A 23,505-nucleotide genomic window follows, 5' to 3' on the forward strand; every position below is an offset into this window, starting at 1 on the left:
CACGGTGTCCAACTCTCCGGTTAGGGGGATCCTGGACGAGCCCCAGCTGAAGGACCAGGCCGTAGGATATCCCCCCCACAGACCATCAGGAAGCCCTCGCCGCTGTAAATGCACAGCTCCAAACCCTCCGACTCTGCAGGTCAGGATTTGCGAGCCCGACCCTTCCTTCAGCAGCATTTTTACTGTGTATGAAGTGGGGGGGGGGGGGGCAGGAGAGACGGGACGGGTCATTACAACACTGGTTATGCGATTGGTGGGCGGCTCTCGGGTAAACCTTGTCTGAAGCTCACTGGCTGGGGTATGATCATTTCCAGTAGGGCAGGGACTCTAGCTTAGCGGTTACAGGATAGGTTAAATCATCCACAGTAAGCATCTTGTAGGTTGGGGTAGGCGGGGCCAATCACAGGAATGCTGAGGGCGCTATTCCTGGACTATTTCCTGTCCTAAATTGCTTCCTGACACAGTTGGGAGGTAATCGATCAGGGCGGTCTGATTTCTTATTTTTACTGTTAAATTTTCTTGGAACATGAACTGACACTCGTTTCCCAGTAACAGATAGCAGATGTTTTCCTTAGAGTTTCTGAAATCACTGCCAACTTATTTTGGCCTCTCAACAAGCAACAAGAATGTAAACATTGAGCTTAAGCAGGCAAATTTTATTATCAAATGTAACAATTCTACAAAAACTCAGTAGTATTGTAATATTATTGTCTATCTTAAGTCTTCCAGAACTTCGAGAAGAGACTATCTTAAGGCATCAAGTACAAATACAAAGAACTTTATTCTTGATGTTAAGTGCAAGTTCTCACAAATTTTCCCCAAAATTTTTTCCTTTCTTTTTTACTACTGCAGTTAAAGGGCCATAGCTGGTCAGGAAACGTTTGGCTCTCCTTTAAGATGTTAATGAAATTAATGCAAACTAAAGGAAATTAGCAGCCACAGAAATCTGCATGACATTGAATTCAAGCAAAGGACAATGTGAATAACAAAGAAATATATGCACTTAATCAAATCCTTTTCCTCTTTGGAGTTAAATGAGGCAGCAATACTAACTAGCTAGTTATTGCACTTTTGTAGCATAAACATGGCTAAACACAGTGCTAAACACAGACAGCATCAGAACTATAATTGCATCAGTGTTTACCTCAGTCTAGCATTCTGACTACCAGTCCTACTCTTTTAAGTTTTAATTAGTTGACAGGTTACTACAGAAGAAGGCTTAATGAAAGCTATCTTAATATATACAAGCATTTACTTTAGTTAGTATATTGCTTTCTAGAATACACTGTTCAAATGGTCTTATGTTGGTGATATTAAAAACTATGGGATTTCTCTTATTAAAGTTCAAACCATCAACAATGAAAAAAAGTACAATATAAAATAATACATATGAAGCCACAATATTTGGTTACAATTCAACCTAAAAATCTACATGTAGCTGCTTCATTTTTGGTTTCGCATTTTGGCCCCTACTTTCATTGTTATTTACAACTGGTACCTGCTGAGAAAAAGATCCAAAGTTTTTAACTATGTATATGGTCAAAAGGATATAGCTTTTCTTCTAAATTATCCTCAGGTATTTGTGGAGGTGGGGGAGACAGAGGAAGGAAGGGGTGTAGGAGGTGCTGCTGATCAAGCCCAGGGCCTCACACATGCTATGCAAGTGCTCCTTACCGAGCTCTATGTACCACCAGGCTGAATTGGGTGTTTCAGAAATCATTTAACTGGGGTTTGTGTGTTTGTGTCTGTGTGTGTTTGTGTGTGTTTTAACCTGTAAGACATCATGATAGTTAGGAGGTTGGGAAAATACTAGTTTTATTCCTTTTCTTAAGTTTGTGATTTAAATATTGCAAGACCTTATGCTTCAATTACTTAGCAAAAGGGTATGATTGTACAGAAATGGAAAGCAGATTGGGAATACATAAGAATAAAACTTACATAACATTTAATGGCAGAGACACTAGTGGACTATTTTTAATCAAAGACTTAAGCTTAGGAACCATCTATGATGCCACATTAGCTGGAAGTAACAGAGACATCTGATCTCAAGTTCACATTTAAATGCCTATCTGCAATCAGCAAGAAGCCAGGCATGCTGCTATTAGGATTTGGCTTTGCTGGCTCAAATTTTTCACTCCATCAAAAATAAGGCACAAAAATAAGCCAGGCCCACTGTCCAATCATAGTTGCTGAAATACTGCAGCCTGAGTGTAGACAAGCTTCCCCCAAAATTATTAGAAGTTTTCTTGTGTCTGATGGTTTTAGGTTCATCACACATCTTTCAAACACTAGGGGGAAAAAATAAAAAGTGTTACAGTCTGCAAATTTAACTTTTAGTAACCACAAAACTGATTTCAAGTTCCTAAAGGACCAAAACATTTTTAATGAAACAGTTCCAATATTTTTCCCCCCAACAACTGGCATTCATACAAGATAGGCTTGGAAAGAATAGCACTTGCAAAGAAAGTCTACACAATACTATTGTAGCTAGGATTACCTGTACACACCGTGTCTAGTTCAGTGTTGAGGAGGGGATAATCCCATGAACTTTTGTGTCTCTGAAGGCCTTGAAGTGGGATCCTCCCAATCTCGACTTTTAAGGCTAAGGCCAGAAGCCAGTGACTCACACTGGCACCATCAATTGCATCAATTGATGGTGTTTGAGTCCCCAAGTCAATACAGCACTTTGAATATTAGACACAATTTTTAAATTCTCATATAAGATATTTAAAATAATTTCTTTTGGGCTGGGAATGTGGCTTAGTGGTAGAGTACTTGCCTAGCATGCATGAAGCTCTGGGTTTAATTCCTCAGTACCACATAAACAGAAAGAGCTGGAAGTGGGGCTGTGGCTCAAGTGGTAAAGTGCTAGCCTTGAGCAAAAGAAGCTTAGGGACAGTGCCCAGGCCCTTAATTCAAGCTCCATGACTGGCAAATAATAATTAAATATTATTTCTTTTTTTAGTGGAGGGAGGGGTACCCAGGATGGAACCTAGAATGTTATACGTGCTAGACAAGCGCTTTGTCACTGAAGCTACATCCCAGCCCCTCAAATAATTTCTAACAAAATCAATTAGAAAAGAAATCCAACGGCTGGGAAGGTGGCTCAGTGGTAGAGCGCTTGCCTTACATGCATGAGGCCCTGGGTTCGATTCCTCAGCACCATATAAGCAAAAAGAAAAAAGCCGGAAGTGGCGCTGTGGCTCAAGTGGTAGAGCGCTAGGGACAGTGCCCAGGCCCAGAGTTCAGCACCCTCCCCCCCAAAAAAAAAGAAAAGAAATCCAAGAAACGATATCATGACAAACAATAAGCTCTCCATGCCAGTGATTGGTTTACATTGATCAGTATTATTTCATTCTAAAATACAGCTGTTTAGATCATCCTACCCCCACTTCATTTAATATGGTGCTGGGGGTCAAACCCTGGTCCTCACATATGTTAAGCCAGTGCTCTATCACAAAGTTATATCTCAAATCCCTCTAGATATTTTGAAATAGGAAAATTTAAGCAGAGAACAATTGACAGTAGATCTTGATATCCATATTCTCTAATTTTCTAAACTCATGCAGCAGCTTATAAATACTTCCCCTTCTACCCCAGTACTGAGGTTTGAAACCAGGGCCTCATTATCTCTGAGCTTACTTGTTTGACATTCCACCACTTAAGTCATGCCTTCAACTTGGCTTTTTGCTGGTTGTTTTTGGGTATAGAGGCTCATAATCTTTTCTGCCCTCAAACCATGATCCTCCAAATCTCTTTATTACAGGTGTGAGCCATTCTTGTCCCTTATCCACTCCCCTGCCCTCCCCCAATAAAACCAAACACTACAACTAGTAACATAATATTCACATCGTATTGTCTAGAGCTAATTCAAAAACTACAAGAAGATGTGTATACATTAGAAGAAAATACTATAAGCACTTTAAACCATGCTGGTCCCAGACCTAATTCTCTCCAATAACAACAGATGCTTTTAGTAAACAGATCTAGGATGTGAAATATTAGATAGGATCCTCTATGCTGTTTAATTTACATAATATGCACACAGAAAACTTAAATTGAAAACTTTATTTTAGCTAGACACTGTACAGCCCTGCACATGCAAATGAGAATGAGGGATGAAGATTGAAATGGAAACAGCTTTTCAGAGCAAAGTCTTATATGGCCATTTTGAAATATGGTCAAGACTAATTTTATTTTAGTGAGAGATTCTATAAACGGTAAGCAAATGTCTAAAAAGTACTGAAATACTGGTAGTGGTTTATAAGGTGACAATAATTTAGCCATCAGGTTACAACTGAAATGCTTTTCCTCGAATACATACAAATGCAGATAAGAAAGCTCTATCAATTACTCAACACTGTTGCCTACTTTTTATCTTCCATAGGCAACAGTATCTTAATTTTCCTTAAAGAAATGTCTGTCACTTCACTTCATCTCAAGCCCATAGAGAGGCCATTTTACCACTGAACGGAAGGCACAACCCAGCAAGCAAAGGGGGAGCCCTGCCTAGTTCTGGCCATTGTGGTTTCAGAGATAGAGATAAGCTATGAAGTCACAATTCCTGGCTTGTTTCTGGACCTATAAATCAGGTGTTGCCATGCGGACCTCATGGAAAACTTGGCTGAGAATAGTCCAGCTAAGTCAGTCAGCCCTGGCCCTCCAGTTATGCCTGTGAGTTCTATCTTCCTCCTTGTTAATCCATTATACTATACTGGGGAACACCTTTGTAGGTGCTTTGTACAATGTTACAATGTAGTTATGTTACAAAGGTTAGAATTTGTTTTAAAGAAGTTAAAGCCCCAGACCTGCATCTTAATCTCAGTAGTAACCAACGAACTTTTAGAATTTGGGAATGAAGCGGCAGGCTCCTAACTGCATGGCAGAGGGTGTTGGGGAGGGGGAGAGATAAAGGGAGAGAAGGGAAGGGAGAAAGAGAAAAGAGAATCATAAAAGGATGAGAAATTGTTTTGCTTCCTACACTAAAAACCTTAACACAAAGACAATTTCTACCTTTTCTTCCTAATAAGATATGTGTTAAAATTATTTTATAGCCAACACTAGTGGCTCACATTTATAATCCTAGCCACTCAGAAGGCTGAGATCTAAGGACTGATGTTCCAAGCCAGACAAGGCAGTAAAGTTCCTGTGATACTCTTATACCCAATTAACCACTCAAAAACCAGAAGTGACACTGTGGCTCAAAGTGGTAGAGCACTAGCCTTGAGTAAAAGAACTCAGGGACAGCACCTAGGCCTTGAGTTCAAGCCCCATGACAGACCAAACAAACAAACAAATAAAACAACACAAACTTTTAGTTTATAATAAATTGACATTAAAAGTATTTATATACATAAGAGTTTTATATTGTTTAAAATAGCTGGACACAGCTAGAGAGCTGCTCATGGCTCACACCTATAATCCTAGCTACTCAGGAAGCTGAGATCTGAGGAAAGAGGTAGGAAGCCAGAACAGGCAAGAAAGTCTGTGAGACTCTTATCTCCAATTAAACACCAAAAATCTGAAAGTGGGCCGGACACCGGTGGCTCACGCCTGAAATCCTAGCTACTCAGGAGGCTGAGGATTGAGGTTCAAAGCCAGACTGGGCAGGAAAGTCAGTGAGACTCTTATCTTCAATTAACCACCAGAAAACCAGAATTGGAGCTGTGGCTCAAGTGGTAGAGTGCTCACCTTGAGCTGAAGACCTCAAGGACAGCGCCCAGGCTGAGACTTCAAGCCCCATGACCTACATGCTTCATTTCTTGTTGGCACTGGGGTTTGAACTAAGGGTCTTGTAGTAGAAATATTCAATTCAAATATTCAATATTCAAATATTAATGTGGTAAAAATATTCTACCACTTGAGCCACACTTCCAGCCTAAGAATGCTTAATTTTAAGATATTTCTTGGCCAAAAGATACCTATTATTAAAATCTTTTTGTTAGAAACTATAAAAGAAATCACTTTCAAATCATAAAAGTAATCCAAATTTTACACTTCAAGGACACTACTGTTTGATCACATATTTTAATAGTTTTGGCCTCAGTTTTACTGGATCTACATGGAAAAAAGGCAAATGAGACACAGTGGAAAAACTCTTCATTTTTTTAAATCACCTTGCATAAGATTTTATAAACATAACAGTATTCAATACAGAAATTGAATTTTTATATTTTTGTATCAAATAAAAAAGCATAAATCCATATTGTAGGTAAATAATATTAGGAGCAGGGGATAGAAATTATCCTTGTGGAAAATTTCTAAAGCTGGGGCTGGGAAGGTAGCTCAGTGCTTGCCTTGCATGCATGAGGCTCTGGGTTCGAATCCTCAGCACCACATAAACAGAAAAAGCTGGAAGTGGCCCTATGGCTCAAGGGGTAGAGTCTTAACCTTGAGCTGAAGAGCTGAGGGACAGTGCCTAGGCCCAGAGTTTAGGCCCCATGACCGGCAAAAAAAAAAAAAAAATTCTAATGCTATTTCATAAGTAAACATTCCCCTAGTGAAAGTAGACTGCATTCAAAAAGTAAGGGTTATGCCAGGCACCGGTGGCTCACGCCTGTAATCCTAACTACTCAAAGGCTGAGATCTGAGGATCACTATTCAAAGCCAGGCCGGGCAAGAACATCCTTACGACTCTTAACTCCAATAAAACCACCAGAAAACTGAAAGTGGCTCTGTGGCTCAAGTGGTAGAGCACTAGCTCTTCAGCTCAAGGCCAGTGCCCAGGCCTAGAGTTAAGCACCATGACCAAAAATTTAAAAAAAATAAATAAAAAAGTAAGGGTTTTGTGGTTGAAAGCTAGAAAGCATGATCTCAACCAAAAAACGAAGGTCAACTTCACCAATAATGATAATGTCACGTGTATCACATATTTCTGATGTCATATGACTTGAAAAGAGCACACTTAACCTGTCTGATCTTCATTCATATAAGTTTCACCAAAAGAAAAACATAAAACAAATATAAATTGAAAGTCAGCCCACAAAATACTTCAATATAACTCAAAAGTGAGACAGTCATGAAAAACAAGGAAAGAATGAGTAACATAGAGCAGAAGCCTCTAAGGAGACAGGATACCCAATGCCATGTGGACTCATGAGCTGTAACCTAGAAATGCCGGTGAAATCTTAATTATGTCTATGCCTTAAATAATAGTGAATAAAGGAACAAACTTTTTTTTTGGTTGGTCGTGGGGCCTGAACTCTGGGCCTGGGGACTGTCCCTCAGCTCTTCAGCTCAAGGCTAGCACTCTACCGCTTGAGCCACTGTACCACGTCTGGCCTTTTCTACTTATGTGGTACTGAAGAATCGAACGCAAGGCCTCATTCATGCAAGGCAAGCACTTTATCACAGAGCTACCTTCCCACCCCAAGGAACAAACTTAGATTTATTAATCCACCTGATTCTCAAGACATTCCGTTAAGCCACATACGTAGCAAGTGATTTTATGCTCATTTCACAGAGAAAGGTACGTCATGTGTATATATGTACACAAAACACAGGTACATCCAACCACAGGGAGATCTGAGGATCATGGTTGAAAGCTAGCCAAGGCAGGGAAGTCTATGAGACTCTTACCTCCAATTAACCATTAAACAAACAAACAAACAAGCAGAAAACACAAGTGGAGCTGTGGTTCTAGCTTTTAGAAGAAAAGCTCAGGGCCAGGGCCAGGGCTCTGAGTTCAAGCTCCTGGATGGCATGGGGAAAAGCAAAAAAAAGGCCAGGTGCTGGTGGCTCAAGCCTGTGATCCTAGCTACGCAGGAGGCTGAGATCTGAGGATCATGGTTCAAAGCCAGCCTGGTCAGGAAAGTCTGTGAGACTCTTATCTCCAATTAACGACCAGAAAACTGGAAGTGGTGCTGTGGCTCAAGTGGTTGAGCCCTCACTTTGAGCTCAGGTACAGTGCCCAAGCCTACAATTCAAGCCCCATGACCAAAAAAAAAAAAAAGATGACTCAGGAAAAGACATGTGGAACTACTCCACGGCTGAACTGTACACTTTTAAATGGCTAATTTTATGTTATATCAAATTTACGTCTTTTTTTTCCTTTAAAAAAATGCCCAATTTATATTTCACATGGTAGACTAAATGAATGTCCAAATGTTTTCTCCTTATCCCAAAATAAAGGACAACTCGCATTTATATGTTGCTTATAATAGGGTTTTTTTCAAATGACAAACTTAATTTCAATCTCCAGTCCTTCTAGGTTTAATATACATTAAAAAAAAAAAAGAGGACCCTCTCATCTAGCCCCTAAAATATCTTCAGCTTTATAGCCTATTTGGACCTTTATAATTCAGCTTGCATGTGTACAGCCTTACCTTCTTTTCTGAGGATGGTATAACTGCTGGGGCCCTTAAATACAAACCCATTCTTTGGGTAGAGTCCTGGCCTGGTCATTTGTGTGTACAAGTCCATCCTCGGTTGCATACTAAAATGCAAATTAAAATAAACAGGATGAAAAGATGGACAACCTGTCACTCTGGATGATATCTCAGTTAAATTTCCAGCAAAAGTATAAAACATTTAGACTGTAGAAAAAAATAGGCACATACCACATATGTAACAGTTCATTCAAAATCTTCATTCCTTACTTAACATAAAAAAAAAAAAACTATCAAAATCACCTCAGGAAGAGAAGTTAGACTGGACACATGCATTAGAAAAATAAAAACACCACCAACCCAGAAAGTTTTAAAAGAGCAAACCTATAGACATCGTTAATAGTACAGTTTCCACAAGAAGACTTTTTTCTTTGTTAGAAAAAATAGTGACTCATGCTATAATCTTCACTAGTCAGGAGGCTGAAGTTTGAGGACTGCAGTTCAAAGCCAGCAAGGGCAGAAAAGTTCATGAGACTCTTATTTCCAAAGAAGTGGTACTGTAGCTCAGTGATAGAAAACTAGCCTTGAGCAAAAAACCACAAAACAAAAAAACTCAGGGACAGTGCCCAGACCTTGAGTTCAAGCCCCATGACCAACAGAAAAGAAGATAGTACAGTGTATGACTGGAAATCATAATTGGAGCATCTATTATATAATAAGCCCCAGTATTCCATACTGCCCAATAACCTTAGGAATTTTAAGTGGTATTATAATGTATTTGAAATTTCAATCTAGTTATCTTATTTGGGCACCAAATAAAAAATCTTAGAAGTAACAAAAAATACTATAATTAAAGTCAGAACTTTGACCATAAACAAAAACCAACCCTTAGGGGCTGGGAAGGTGGCTCAGTAGTAGAGCACTTGCCTTGCATGCATGAGGCCCTGGGTTCGATTCCTCAGCACCACATAAGCAAAAAGAAAAAAGCCAGAAGTGGTGCTGTGGCTCAAGTGGTAGAGCGCTAGCCTTGAGCTGAAGAGCTGAGGGACAGCGCCCAGGCCCAGAGTTCAGGCCCCATGACCGGACCCAAAAAACAAAAAAACAACATTTATCAGAAATGCAAAGACATTGTTAGTAAAGGATAATACAAAGAGCAAATGAGAAAAATTAAAGAAATAATATAAGGATACCTGATAAGCCATTCAGAATAATAAGTCCATCAACTAAAATAGGCACACAAAGATATTTTACTGAAGAAGATGATGCCCTTAATTGACAAGTACTTTCAAGACACTTGATTATCATAAAATTCTGTTCTTACCTGGCAGCCAGGGGCTCATGCCTGTAATCCTAGCTACTCAGGAGGCTGAGATCTGAGGATCACAGTTCAAAGCCAGTCTCGGCAGGAAAGTCCATGAGACTCTTAACTCCAATTAACCACCAGAAAACGGAAAGCAGTTCTGTAGCTCAAGTGGTAGAGCACTTGCCTTGAGCTGAAGAGCTCAGGGACAGCACCCAGGCCCTGAGTTCAGGCCCCACGACCAACAACAACAAAAATTCTGTTGAGCTCACTAGTCAAATAGAACTAACTCAGGTAAGGCGACAGATTTTGTTTTGAGACCAGAGGCTGCTACATGGCTCAGCCTGGCCTCTAATTTCGATCAGCCTCCTAAATTATGGGATTACAGGTATATGACACCATGCTCAGCTATGGTAGCAAGTTTAATGGCAGAATCTAAGCCCCATATCCTAATTCAACCAGTAGAATCCATCTCTCTGTAACAATCCCTCTTTCTGGCCACGGAACCCAATGACATATGGAAAACACAGTTAGAGTAGTTTTAAAAGAATTTTAAAGAAGGTAGGAAAGAATACATCAAAAAATTTAATGTACTTTACAGAACGGTGCATTTTATTACTACATTTAGTTGGGTTTGGGGGTGTTCTGTGTTTGTTTTTTGTGTTTTTTGGGGGGGTTGGTTTTTGTGTTTGGGGATTGAACTCTAAAAACCTGATGGGTCCGAAAAATGAGATAAAATGGTATTTCTTAACAGTTACTGGTTTTAGTTTCTTTTTTTTTTGTGTCTGGTTGTGGTGCCTGAACTCTGGGCCTAGGCACTGTCCCTCAGCTCTTCAGCTCAAGGGTAGCACTCTACCACTTGAGCCACAGCACCACTTCTGACTTTTTTCTTTTTTGCTTATGTGGTGCTGAGGAATGGAACCCAGGGCCTCATGCATGCAAGGCAAGCGCTCTACCGCTGAGCCACCTTCCCAGCCCCTGGTTTTAGTTTCTTCTAGAGTCATTTAGAGTTATTTGATATAATCAAAAGTATAAAATTTGTTAAATTATTTGGCCTTATTTTTGATTGTGGGACTTGAACTCTGGGCCTGGGTGATGTCCCTGAGCACTTCAGCTCAAGGCAGCACTCTACTAACTTGAACCACAGCGCCATTTCCAGTTTTCTGGTGGTTAACTAGAGATAAGAGTCTCACCGGGTGCTGGTGGCTCACGCCTGTAATCCTAGCTACTCAGGAGGCTGAGATCTGAGGATCGTGGTTCAAAGCCAGCCTGGGCAGGAAAGACCGCGAGACTCCTATCTCCAATAAACCACCAGAAAACCGGAAGTGCGCTGTGGCTCAAGTGGTAGAGCACTCGCCTTGAGCTGAAGAGCTGAGGGACAGCACCCAGGCACAGAGTTCAATCAAGCCCAGGACCAACCAAAAAAAAGAAAGAAAGAGTCTCATGGACTTTGCTGCCCAGGCTGGCTTTGAACCAGATCTCAACTTTGATCTTCAGATCTCAATCTCCTGAGTAGCAATGATTATAGGCGGGAGCCGTCAGTGACCGGCTCTCCTGGCTTTTTGCTATTCAGTTTGGTGCTACTTGGACTCTTCTTTCTGGGCTGGCCTCAAAGAACCTCTCTAGGTTTTAGCCTCCTGAATAATCAGGATTGGCACCCAAATTCTACTATCTTTTAAAATACAGAATCAGAGATTATGAACAAATTTCATTCATTTGACCAATTACTTCCTGGATATTTGCTTTTTAATATAATTACCATACTTAAGTGAACCTAAATCATTCCTCATAGCTTCAATTATTAAAGGCAGATACACTAATAATTTAACATATAAGATGAGGTAATTGAAGTTTCAATTAATCCTAATTCACTGATCCAATGTATAAAATTGAAGCACTCCAAAAATGAAGGCCAAAGCCTGGTGCCAGAAAACCAGAAGTGGCTCAAGTGGTAGAGCACTAGCCTTGAGCTTAAGAGCTCAGGGAGAACACCCAGGCCCAGAGTTCAAGCCCACTACCACCACCAAAAAAAAAAAAAAAGAAGGCCAAATAACTTGACAAACTTTGTACTTCTGATAATACCAAATAACTCTAAACTTAAATGACTCTAGAAGCAAGTAAAACCAGTAACTGTTACAAATATCATTTTATCTCACTTTTTGGACACATCAGGTATTTAGTCACAAATTTAGAAATACACGATTATGTTTGTGGAAAATACTGACAAATGCCAGCAATGACATTCTCTTCATAACTGCAATTTTGCTTAATAAAATTATGCATAAACTGCTAACTTATGTGTAAGATTGCTTAAGTTTACTAAGTGTGAACATAAATTAATCAAAAGAAATTAATCTCACTGAAAATTCAAATTCAAATATTGCTTGGACTTCCTACAGTAGAAAAATAAAAAGTAAATAAAATGTTTTCTCTAGGAAATTAAGTAGCCATTTTAATTAACTTTTGCAAAATTTATATTCTAACAAATCAGATATGAAGAAAGATAATTTTTCCCCTTTAAAGATCCTCCAAAGACAACATAATTATTTAAGAATAAAATATCTAACACCACTGATTTCTTTTGCTGGTACCAAGGCTTGAACATAGGTCCTGAGCACTGTCCCTGAACGTTTATGCTCAAGGCTAGCACTCTACCACTTGAGCCACCACTCCACTTCTGGCTTTCCTTTTGCTGCTTAATTAGAGATAAAAAGTCTCACAGACTTTCTTGCCTGGGCTAGCTTCCAATTGTGATCCTCAGATCTCAGCCTCCTAAGTATCTAGGAATTACGGACTTGAGCCACCATCACCCAGCTCTACTGACTTCTCAAAGAAACTTTTAGAATTAATAAGAATTTCACTTCTTAGATTAAGAATGTGCTAAGTCAGGCAGTAATGAAAGGGCTGAGAATGTGGCTTAGTTGGTAGAGTACTTGGCTAGCATGCATGAAGCCCTGGGTTCAGTTCCTCAGTACCACATAAGTAGAAAAAGCCAGAAGTGGTGTTGTGACTCAAGTGGTAGAGCGCTAGCCTTGAGAACAGAGAGGTTCAGAAACAGAGCCCAGGCCCTGAGTGCAAGCTCCAGGACCAGCAAAAAAAAGAAAAAGTAACTTGTCCACCTTCAACTTTGTACTATCAGTGTACTACCAACTCTCTTCACTTGTCAGAAAATATTCTGTTTATATTGAACGTCCTTAAGACAATTACAGAAACTTAGTAGGTTTGGGGCACTAGCTTCATCAGAGATAATTTTATTGTTTAAGTTTTTATTGTAAAGGTGATATACAGAGGTAGAGATAATTTTAATTGACCATACTCCCTCTACTCATGAATAAAAAATTCATAAACCTAGTCCATTCTAACTGTGAAATGGCAGACACAGCTCTTACACACTATGCTGCAAATGCTCCAATGGTTTTAGGATTTCACTATGTTTTCTAGAACATCTCAACATAAATGACTCAAGCTAACTTCAGCTCCAAGAGGAGAGAAGACATAACAGTAGAAAAAGGAAGACAATAGAAAGAATACAGATTATTTTTCAACATTGAGGGATAGGGAATTTTGGTATCAGGTAACTGATGTAAGAAAGGTAGGTAATTGATATAAGGAAAAAAAGTATCTACTCAATTAAATTGGCAATTAGCAGACATTTTTCACTGTCTTGTTAAAAAATCTTATTTTAAAATGTACCATTTTTTTAGCTTGTCATGCATCAGTTGAGGGGTGCAGCAATGGTAGAAAGTAACTGACCAAAGCAAATGTAGCTTCACTAGCATTAATAATTTCATAGGAGGGTCATCAAATACTCCAGAGCTCATTCTAAGGACCCAAGTGAGCCTCTCCAATGAATTAGGTAATGTGGCTGGGTGCTGATGCCTCACACTTGTAATAATAGCTACTTAGGAGGTTGAGATCTGAGGAATGCAGTTTAAAGTCAGCCCAAGCAGGAAAGTCAAGTCTACGACTCTTATCGCTACTCAACTGCCAAGAGCAAAAGCAAAAAATAAATAAAGACTGTAAGTAAAGCTGTGACTCAAGTGGTAGAGCACTAGCCTTGAGCAAAAGCAGCTTAGGATCAGCGCTTACGCCTGGGGTTCAAGCCCCAGGACTAGCACCACATACACACACAAAACCACCACCAACAACAACAAAAAGGAATTAGGCAATGTTTACTTGTGGTTCTTTTTTCCCCCTCTTTTCTAGGTGAGACAAAATCTTTGATTTGTAAATACAAAATACTTTTAAAAACAAACTAGCAAGTAGGGGGGTAGAACCCAGGAAACTGTATATACTGGACAAATGCTTTTCTAAGGTAGTATTCCTGATGAAAATGCTTGTACTGTTAGATGTCCTAAAACATTTTCCAAAACCAGCACAAGTATCGAAACAATAATAACCACAAACATCAAAAGATTATGTGAAAACCATTAAAACAGCCTGAAAAGCCTGGAATCTTACCAAGAGGATCAATTTCATATATGCCCCTCAGCAAGGACCCATAAGCAAATCCATTACCACACACACATACAAGAGTTTCAGAAAATCAGTTTCTTTCCTGGCTACATTCTTAGGGCAAATGAATTCAATAAAAAGGGCACTGAGTATTTTTCTTCTTCAGTCTACTAACCTGGTAACCTTGGAAGAAGTTAAGAATTTCCTTAACTCCAGTATTGTAGGCCAGGCCCTGCATTCTGACCACCGTGCCAGGCTGCGGAGGAACACCGCTAAGATTAGCAGCTGTTGGGAAGTAGCCAAGACTATTAGGCGAACCTGGGGGACTAAAGGAAGAGAAAGCACAGTGAACCAAACAGACAATGTTGAGTATTTATTCATTTTTTAAAAATTAGCTACTTAAGGAAACTGACTTTGTGAAGGTGATCTTCCTTCTACTTCTCAGAGCTCTCTTTCCTAGGACAGTGAGAATACTGTAGTAGTTTCACATTTTATACCAGTCAGAAGTTGCAGAGGGAGTGAGGTTAGCACCATTACATGCAGGATTTCCCCAAATCTCTGTTCTTGTGTTTTTTTTTTTTTTTTGGGGGGGGGGTCCAGTTGTGGGGCCTGAACTCTGGGCCTGGGCGCTGTCCCTCAGCTCTTCAGCTCAAGGCTAGCGCTCTACCGCTTGAGCCACAGAGCCACTTCCGGCTTTTTTCTTTTTGCTTATGTTGTGCTGAGGAATTGAACCGAGGGTCTCATGCATGCAAGGCAAGTGCTCTACCACTAAGCCACCTTCCCAGCCCAATCTCTCTGTTCTTAAAACAGAGAGAAGGAGCTGAGAATAAAGCTTCGTAGTCACTCAGCCACAAAGTACCACTTCAAAGCTCAGCTCATTGATAACTGGTTAATTGTCAGGAATACTAGGCATAAAAAGGCATGAGTACAAAAAAGTCACAGGAACTATAAACAGAAACCAAAAGTAACCATAGCCAGATCTAATTTTTTTTAAAAAGGACATTTCTAACTATAAATAAAAACAAATACATAAACCAAGAATTCAGCGAAGAGAAGCACACAGTACCCTTGAGTTAACTCTTCCAACATGATTTTCCTAATGTGGGAGCAGGGGCAGCTGGAAGGGATGCATAATAAATGGTTAACATGGAGGGAAGATTGATAAACACGGCCTTGGGATATTATCTGTAGCAACTATTTCCAAAGAACACAAGCCAGGTGAACTTAATTTTTTGTGGTGATTCTAGTGATCACCTTAATTTCACCGTTAGTTTACCAAGTGATCCAAATAGTTTAACACTTAATTCCATACTTGCCTCCACCCAATGTATTTTCTAAAACTATTATTGGTAGCCAGACAATTGTACTCTTAGCTACTCAGAAAAAGGAGATTAGAGGATCTTTGTTCAAAACCAGTCAAGACAAAAAATAAAAAATAAAAAACTTAATCTTCAATACGCCAGCAGAGGGGCTGGGAAGGTGGCTCAGAGGTAGAGTGCTTGCCTTGCATACATGAGGCCCTGGGTTTGATTCCCCAGCACCACATAAGCAGAAAAAGCTGGAAGTGGCGCTGTGGCTCAAGTGGTAGAGCACTAGCCTTGAGCTGAAGAGCTGAGGGACAGTGCCCAGGCTCAGAGTTTGGGCACCATGACTGGCAAAAAAATTAAAAATTAATTGATTAATTAAAAAAGATTAGCCAGCAGAATGCTAGACTGCAGGCATGGCTCAAATGAACAACTGTGAGCGAACAAGCTCAAAGTTCAAAGTTGAGAGTGCTATACAAATAAAATACATACAAACACACATGGAAAGATTTGTTAAAGTTATTGACTGAAAGGCCACTTTCTTACCAACATAAGATTATGACCGTCCATTCATTTTTTCTAAGTAATTGTCCCATTTCAAATACAAGTAAACATAAGGGAAGGCAATAAAAGTCTTTGAGCTATCTATCAAATATAATCAAAACGTATGAGCTAATAAAATAGGCCATTAGTACCAAGTACTGGTCACACTCCTCCCTCATCACTGAGATATGAACTGAGGACCTCCTGCTTACTAGGCAGGCATTCTACCAGTTGAGAATAGAGTCCTAGGCTCTATTTTTTTTTTTTTTTTTGTTTGTCGGTCGTGGGGCTTGAACTCTGGGCCTGGGCGCTGTCCCTCAGCTCTTCAGCTCAAGGCGAGTGCTCTACCATTTGAGCTACAGCGCCACTTCTGGTTTTCTGGTGGTTTATTGGAGATAGGAGTCTCACGGTCTCTCCTGCCCCGGCTGGCTTTGAACCGCGATCCTCAGATCTCAGCCTCCTGAGTAGCTAGGATTACAGGCGTGAGCCACCAGCGCCCGGCTTACTTTTTTTTTTTTCCTGGTCCTGGGGCTAGAACTCAGGGCCTAGGTGCTATCCCTGAGCTATAGTGCTCCAGGATAGTGTTCTATCATTTGAGCCACAGCTCTACTTACATCCTTTTTGGTGTTTGAGTCATAAGGACTTTTTTGCTTGGACTGGCTTCAAACCATAACTCATAGATCTCATCTCAGCCTCCTGAGAAGCTAGGATTACAGGCATGAGCCACCAATGTCCAGCAAAAGCTTTTTTTTTTTTTTGGTTATGAGACTTGAACTCAGCCTGGGCTCTATCCCTCAGCTCTTCAGCTCAAGGTGAGTGCTCTACCACCTGAGCCACAGCACCATTTCCAGTTTTCTGGTGATTTATTGGAGAGAAGAGCCTCAGAGACTTTTCCTGTGGTCTGGCTTTGAACCTCGATCCTCATCTCAGTCTCCTGAGTAGCTAGGATTACAGGCATGAGCCACCAGCACCCAGTTTAAAAGCCTATTGTTTCTTTCTTTCTTTCCTTTTTTGTTTTGGTTGGTCGTGGGGCTTGAACTCTGGGCTTGGGCGCAGTCCCTGCACTCTTCAGCTCAAGGCGAGCACTCTACTGCTTGAGCCACAGCGCCAATTCCTCTTTTCTTTTCCTTCCTTCCTTCTTTTTTCTTTCCTTCTTTTTTTTTTTTTTTGGTTGGTCATGGGGCTTGAACTCTGGGCCTGGGCACTGCCCCTCTGCTCTTCAGCTCACGGTAGCTCTTTATCACTTGAGCCACAGCACCACTTCCGGTTTTCTGGTGGTTTATTGGAGATAAATAGTTTCACAGCTTTTCTTGCCTGGGCTGGCTTTGAACTCTGATCCTCAGATCTCAGCCTCCTGAGTAGCTGAGATTACAGGCATGAGCAACCAGCACCCAGTTACAAGAGCCTATTCTTAATAAATTAAAAATAAACAGGCTGGAAATGTGGCTTAGTGGTAGAGTGCTTGCCTAGCATGCATGAAGCCCTGGGTTTGATTCCTCAGTACCACATACACAGAAAAAGCTAGAAGTGGCACTGTAGCTCAAGTGGTAGAGTGCTAGCCTTGAGCAAAAGAAGCTCAGGAACAATGCCCATGCCCTGAGTTCAAGCCTCAGAATTGGCAAAAAATAAAAAAGTCCTTGGGGCACCAGTGGTTCACGCCTGTAATCAGATCTCAGGAGGCTGAGATCTGAGGCTCACAGTTCAAAGACAGCCTGGGCTGAAAAGTCCCACCAGAAAACCAGAAGTAGCCCTGTGGTTCAAAGTGGAATGCTAGCCTCGCACAAAAGAGCTCAGGGACAGCAACCAGACCCTGAGTTCAAGCCTCACAACTAACCAAAACATAAAAACAAAAATAAACAGCAAATGAACTTTTCTGCCATAGCTGGCTTCAAACTATGATGTTCAGATCTTGGCCTCTTGAGTATCTAGGATTATAGATATGACATACCCATGTTAGGTGCCGAAGATTTAAATTAGGAGAGTGCCAGAGGAACACAACTGTGAAGGCTTAGATTGCTCTGGGCTGGCGCAGTATACAGCATATAGCACACTAGCAATCAGATCTTGGGATTGAGGGCATGGGGCTGGAGGCATGGCTCAGCCACACAGTCTACTTGACAAGTGTGAACCTCAGAGTTTAAACCCAGTAGCACTGGGGGAAAACAAACAGATCTAAAACAAGGCAATACTTGTGTCAAAGACTTTGTCAGGGTTAATTTCCCCTGTAGGTTTGTTTTGGTACAAACTGTCATATGCAAAAGCTGTATTCCCTACTCCCCCCCAAGTTAGGGAAGAAGTTGTTTTCTTTTGCAATTAATGTTTTCCAATTTAACTTGCTCACAGCCAATTATATTTACAGCAATAGCAACTTAACTGCCTAAGATTTAAAGGACATACTACTGAAATAGGTATTCCTATCTATATGTCCCCCAAGATCTTATATAATTTTATATCAAACTGAGTCATATCACACAAAATTCTGTGCAGAACAAAGGAAGATATTTAAACATACTGGGATCCCAAAATGCTCACCACATAACCACACTCAAAAGATACTCTCAAAAATAAGCTTTAGGCTGGGCAACAATGGCTCACACCTGTAATCCTAGCTACTCAGGAAGCTGAGATCTGAGGATCAGATCTAAACCAGGCAGGAAAGTCCATGAGACTCTTACCTCCAATTAATCACAAAAGTGGAGCTGTGGTTCTACTAGTAGAAGCCTAGCCTTGAGCATAAGAATCTCAGAGACGTTGTCTAGGTCCTAAAGTCAAGCTAAATTCAAGCTCCAGGACTGGACTCAAAAAATTAAAAAAAAAAAAAAGCTTCATACAACCTTGCAATAGTATTGTACATACTCTTTAATGCTATCAGGTAAACACCAGAAATAAAGATAGTAAGATAGGACAGGATTTGTAATTTGAGGATTTGCCATTTCTCTAGAGAAGGCCCAGGCACTATCTATCTTGTTAGAGAAATAGGTTAAGTAAACAGTACATGAAAGAAATATATTCTCCTTGCTGGATAGAGTCACAACATATCAACATGTGCAAGGCTTGAGAAGCCCTGCAGAAAGAACTCTGCTTCCCACTGCCTTAAATTACTACAAAGAACCTTTCTTTTTTTGGGGTCGTGGGGCCTGAACTCTGGGCCTGCGTGCTGTCCCTCAGCTCTTCAGCTCAAGGCTAGCACTCTACCACTTGAGCCACAGCGCCACTTCCAACTTTTTTTTTTTTCTGCTTATGTGGTGCTGAGGAATCGAACCCAGGGCCTCATGCATGCAAGGCAAGCGCTCTACCACTGAGCCACCTTCCCAGCCCTACAAAGAACCTTTCAATTAACAGTTCATAACACCTTCAGTGTAACGAAAGTCACATAGTTGAAAACTGACAGTATTAGTCCTTACAGGTATAAAGTCTGGACTTGCTTTTCAAGTAAAATTGACCTACACTAACCATTGACCTACATTAACTTTTGAATTTTCATCTGACATCAACAATCTCAGGAAAAGTTAACTTTTAAGTAGTTTTCCTTAATTTCGTATTTTTGCTCTCTGGACTTACAGTTCTGTTAATTCTTCTCAGGGGTCTTTGTGTGAGAGAGTATCTTGTTCTTTTTTTTTTTTTGGTCGGTCGTGGGGCTTGAACTCTGGGCTTGGGCTCTGTCCCTGCACTCTTCAGCTCAAGGCAAGTGCTCGACCACTTGAGCCACAGCACCACTTCCACTTTTCTGGTGGTTTATTGGAGATCAGTCTCACGGACTTTCCTGCCTGGGCTGGCTTTGACCCACGATCCTCAGATCTCAGCCTTCTGAGTAGCTAGGATTACAGGCATGAGCCACTGGTGCATGGCTATCTTGTTCTTTTTTTGAAACAGGTTTTCAATATGTACACCAGAGGTTATTCTTAAGATGTTCCTGCCTCAGCCTCCCCAGTGCTGGGATTACAGACATGCACCCAATCACGCAGCATTTAGGGCATTCCGTATTTACCTTTACTATATCTTATTTTTTGGGGGGGGAAGGAGGTTTCAGTTGTGGGTCTGAACTCTGGGCCTGGGCACTGTCCTTCAGCTCTTCAGCTCAAGGCTAGCACTCTACCACTTGAGCCATAGGGCTATTTTTTCTGCTTATGTGGTGCTGAGGAATCGAACCCAGGGCCTCATGAATGCTCGGCAAGCACTCTACCATTGAGCCACCTTCCCAGCCCCCCTTTACTATATCTTTTAAGATGCTCGTGTTCCAATATGTTCTCAGGTGTACATAATATCAAAATGTAACAAGCTCCTCCAAGCATAACCTTATACCATTTGGACAAAGCTCAAGTGTTCAAGGACTATGAAAGGAGTTGGGAATAAATTTTCCACAAAAAAATTTTACATAATAGAGAATTTATATACTGTTAAAAATAAGTTTAAGGGCTGGGAATGTGGCTTAATGGTAGAGTGCTTGCCTAGCAGGCATGAAGCCTTGGGTTCAATTCCTCAGTACTATAACTACCACAAGCACCAGGAGTGGTGCTGTGGCTCAAGTGGTAGAGCACTACCCTTGAGCAAAAAAGCTCAGGACAGTACCCAGGCCCTGAGTTCAAGCCTCAGGACTGGAAAAAAAGTTTAGGAATTATGCTTAAATTTGTTCTAATTATGTCAAAAATACAAAAAGAAACCTGTACTACAGTTAAAGTATTTTTTTTTTTATTTTACAACATGACAGACTTGCTTACTTAACAAGGATTGCTGAGTTGAGGACATCCTCAAATGGTAGAGCTTTGTACATAGCAAACACAAAGCCTGGGGTTCAAATACCAGTATCAGAAAAACAAACAAACAAACAAAAACAAGCCTTACATACAAAGGCAATTTTTTTAATTTGGAAAAGTATTCTTGTTGCTTGACTAAAAGTATAAAATTATCAAGGGAATGATTGTCTGACAGGCTTGTAAAAAAGATATATAGTATTTTAAGAAAAAAACCCAGAGCTGGTCACCAGTGGCTCACACCTATTATCCTAGCTACTGAGGAGGCTGAGATCTGAGGATCATGGTTTGAAGCCTGCTCAAGCAGAGAAATTTCTGAGGCTCTTAGCTCCAATAAACTATCAAAAAGCCAGAAGTGTCGGGCGCTGGTGGCTCACGCCTATAATCCTAGCTACTCAGGAGACTGAGATCTGAGGATCACAGTTCAAAGCCAGCCTGGGCAGGAAAGTCCATGAGACTCTTATCTCCAATAAACCACTAGAAAACCGGAAGTGGTGCTGTGGTTCAAGTGGTAGAGCACTCGCCTTGAGCTGAAGAGCGCAGGGACAGCGCCCAAGCCAAGTTCAAGCCCCACAACCGACCAAAAAAAAAAAAAAAAAGCAAGAAGTGGAAGTGTGGCTCACATGATAGAGTGCCAATTTTGAGCTATGAAGCCAAGTAGGGAGTCTTGAGTTCCAGCCCTAGTACTGGAACTAATCAAAAAAATAACCGAACAAGCAAACAAAAAAAGCCTTTTTTTTTTTTTGTCAGTCACGGGGCTTGAACTCTGGGCCTGGGCGCTGTCCCTCAGCTCTTCAGCTCAAGGCGAGCGCTCTACCACTTGAGCTACAGCGCCACTTCCGGTTTTCTGGTGGTTTATTGGAGATAGGAGTCTCATGGTCTCTCCTGCCCGGGCTGGCTTTGAACCGCGATCCTCAGATCTCAGCCTCCTGAGTAGCTAGGATTACAGGCGTGAGCCACCAGCACCGGCACAAAAAAACCTTTCTAACACTGCCATTTTGATGAAATTTTAAAATAAAAAATAAAATCTGAAAAAGACCACATAGTAAAAAACATTTTCTAATAAAATCATTAAGGTGCTGTTTTAACAGACAAATGTCAAGTCTTCCTGTGGCCAGTTGTTTCTTTTGGACCAGGATAATCTCTTAAAGATATACACAGGAAAGCTGGTAAGTAGGACCAAACCAATAACATAAGCTGTTTCCAAGGCTGTCATGTATTTTAGTTAAGTTCTTTTAAAAAGGACGTTTTACACAAAAGGAGTTAAATAGTTGACAGAAGTAATTAATTACCAAACTTACAGGTGTTTGGTCTGTCAGATTGCTCAGGGGAGGGGTAGAGACAATAGCAGGAAAACCCAAGGAAATATATAAAGATTAGCAAAATACTATTTTTTTTGGGGGGGGGGGGGGAGAGGTTGTGTCCATCCTGGGGCTTGAACTCATGACTTTGGCACTGTCTCTGACGTTTTTTTTTTTCTTTTCATTTGAGCCCTAGTTCTACTTCTGTTTTTTTTTGGTACTTAATTGGAGATAAGAGTTTCTTGCCCCAGGCTGGCTTCAAACTTCAATCCTTTGATCTCAGCCCCCTGAGTAGCTAGGGTTACAGGCGTGAGCACTGTGCTTGGTGCAGTGGCACAAAGCTTGGAGGCTGAGACAAGAGAGCTACTGGAGTCTGGGAGTTTCAGGTTAATCTCAGCGACCTCTTACAACAAAAATATACCATGAGACATACCCAGACACTACCATCACAAAACATGCAATGAACTGGCTGCCAAATATTTCTGTGTATATTGCATCTCTGTCATTCATTAAAAGGGGCTAACAACTGGGCGCCAGTGGCTCATGCCTGAAAATTTTTTTTTTTTTTTTTTTGACAGTTGTGGGGCCTGAACTCTGGGCGCTGTCCCTCAGCTCTTCAGCTCAAGGCTAGTGCTTTACCACTGCGCCACAGCACCACTTCCGGCTTTTTTCTGCTTATGTGGTGCTGAGGAATCGAACCCAGGGCCTCATGCTAGCAAGTCAAGTGCTCTACCACTGAGCCAACTTCCTAGCCCAATGCCTGTAATTTTTATTGAGCAAAAAGCAGCTCTGAGACAGCACCCAGGCCCAGAGTTCAAGCCTTAGGACTGGCAAAAACCACCACACACACACACACACACACACACACACACACACACACACACACACACACACACACACACACACACACACACACACACACACACACACACACACACACACACACACACACACACACACTCCACACACAAAACCCACACACACACACAACCCACACACAAAAAAACACAAAGTGCAGCCAGACACTGGTGGCTCACACCTGTGATCCTAGCTACTCATCTGACATCTGAGGATCACAGTTCAAAGCCATCCCAGGCAGGAAAATCTGTGAGAGACTTTTTTTTTTGGTCCGGTCATGGGGCCTAAACTCTGGGCCTGAGCGCTGTCCCTCAGCTATTCAGCTCAAGTCTAGCACTCTACCACTTGAGCCACAGCGCCACTTCCAGCTTTTTTCTTTTTGCTTATGTGGTGCTGAGGAATCAAACCCAGGGCCTCATGCATGCAAGGCAAGCATGCTCTACCACTGAGCCACCTTCCCAGCCCATCTGTGAGATTCTTATTGCCAATTAACCGCCAGAAAACCAGAACTGGCTCTGTGGCTCAAGTGGTAGAGTGCTTGCCTTGAACTGAAGAGTTCAGGCACAGTTCCCATGCCCAAAGTTCAAGTCCCACAACCAACAGGAGAAGAAAAAAAGTGCATATAAAAGGCCCGAAGAGAGACAGCTTAATGGTAGAATACTTGCC

The 23,505-nt window shown here is 41.1% G+C and overlaps 1 protein-coding gene across 6 annotated transcripts in view; it reads right to left on the reverse strand.

Moving 5' to 3' along the window:
* Nucleotides 1-635: 635 nt before the first annotated feature.
* Nucleotides 636-23,505, reverse strand: part of Esrp1 (epithelial splicing regulatory protein 1) — a 67,611-nt gene continuing 44,741 nt past the window's right edge. For 2 of the 6 annotated variants that reach the window (XM_042673175.1, XM_042673180.1), the window contains exons 15-17: nt 14,258-14,390; nt 8,325-8,434; nt 636-2,288 (exon numbers count right to left, since the gene is read on the reverse strand). In XM_042673175.1, the coding sequence (XP_042529109.1) occupies nt 2,140-2,288; nt 8,325-8,434; nt 14,258-14,390 (392 nt within the window). In that variant the 3' untranslated portion in view covers nt 636-2,139. Of the gene's footprint in view, nt 2,289-8,324; nt 8,435-14,257; nt 14,409-23,505 lie in introns of all 6 variants that reach the window. The other 4 variants (XM_042673176.1, XM_042673177.1, XM_042673178.1 and 1 more) reach the window with 3 other exon arrangements.

This window comes from Dipodomys spectabilis, unplaced genomic scaffold (genome assembly GCF_019054845.1).
Source record: "Dipodomys spectabilis isolate Male_0828 unplaced genomic scaffold, ASM1905484v1 ptg000783l, whole genome shotgun sequence".
Taxonomy (NCBI): domain Eukaryota; kingdom Metazoa; phylum Chordata; class Mammalia; order Rodentia; family Heteromyidae; genus Dipodomys; species Dipodomys spectabilis.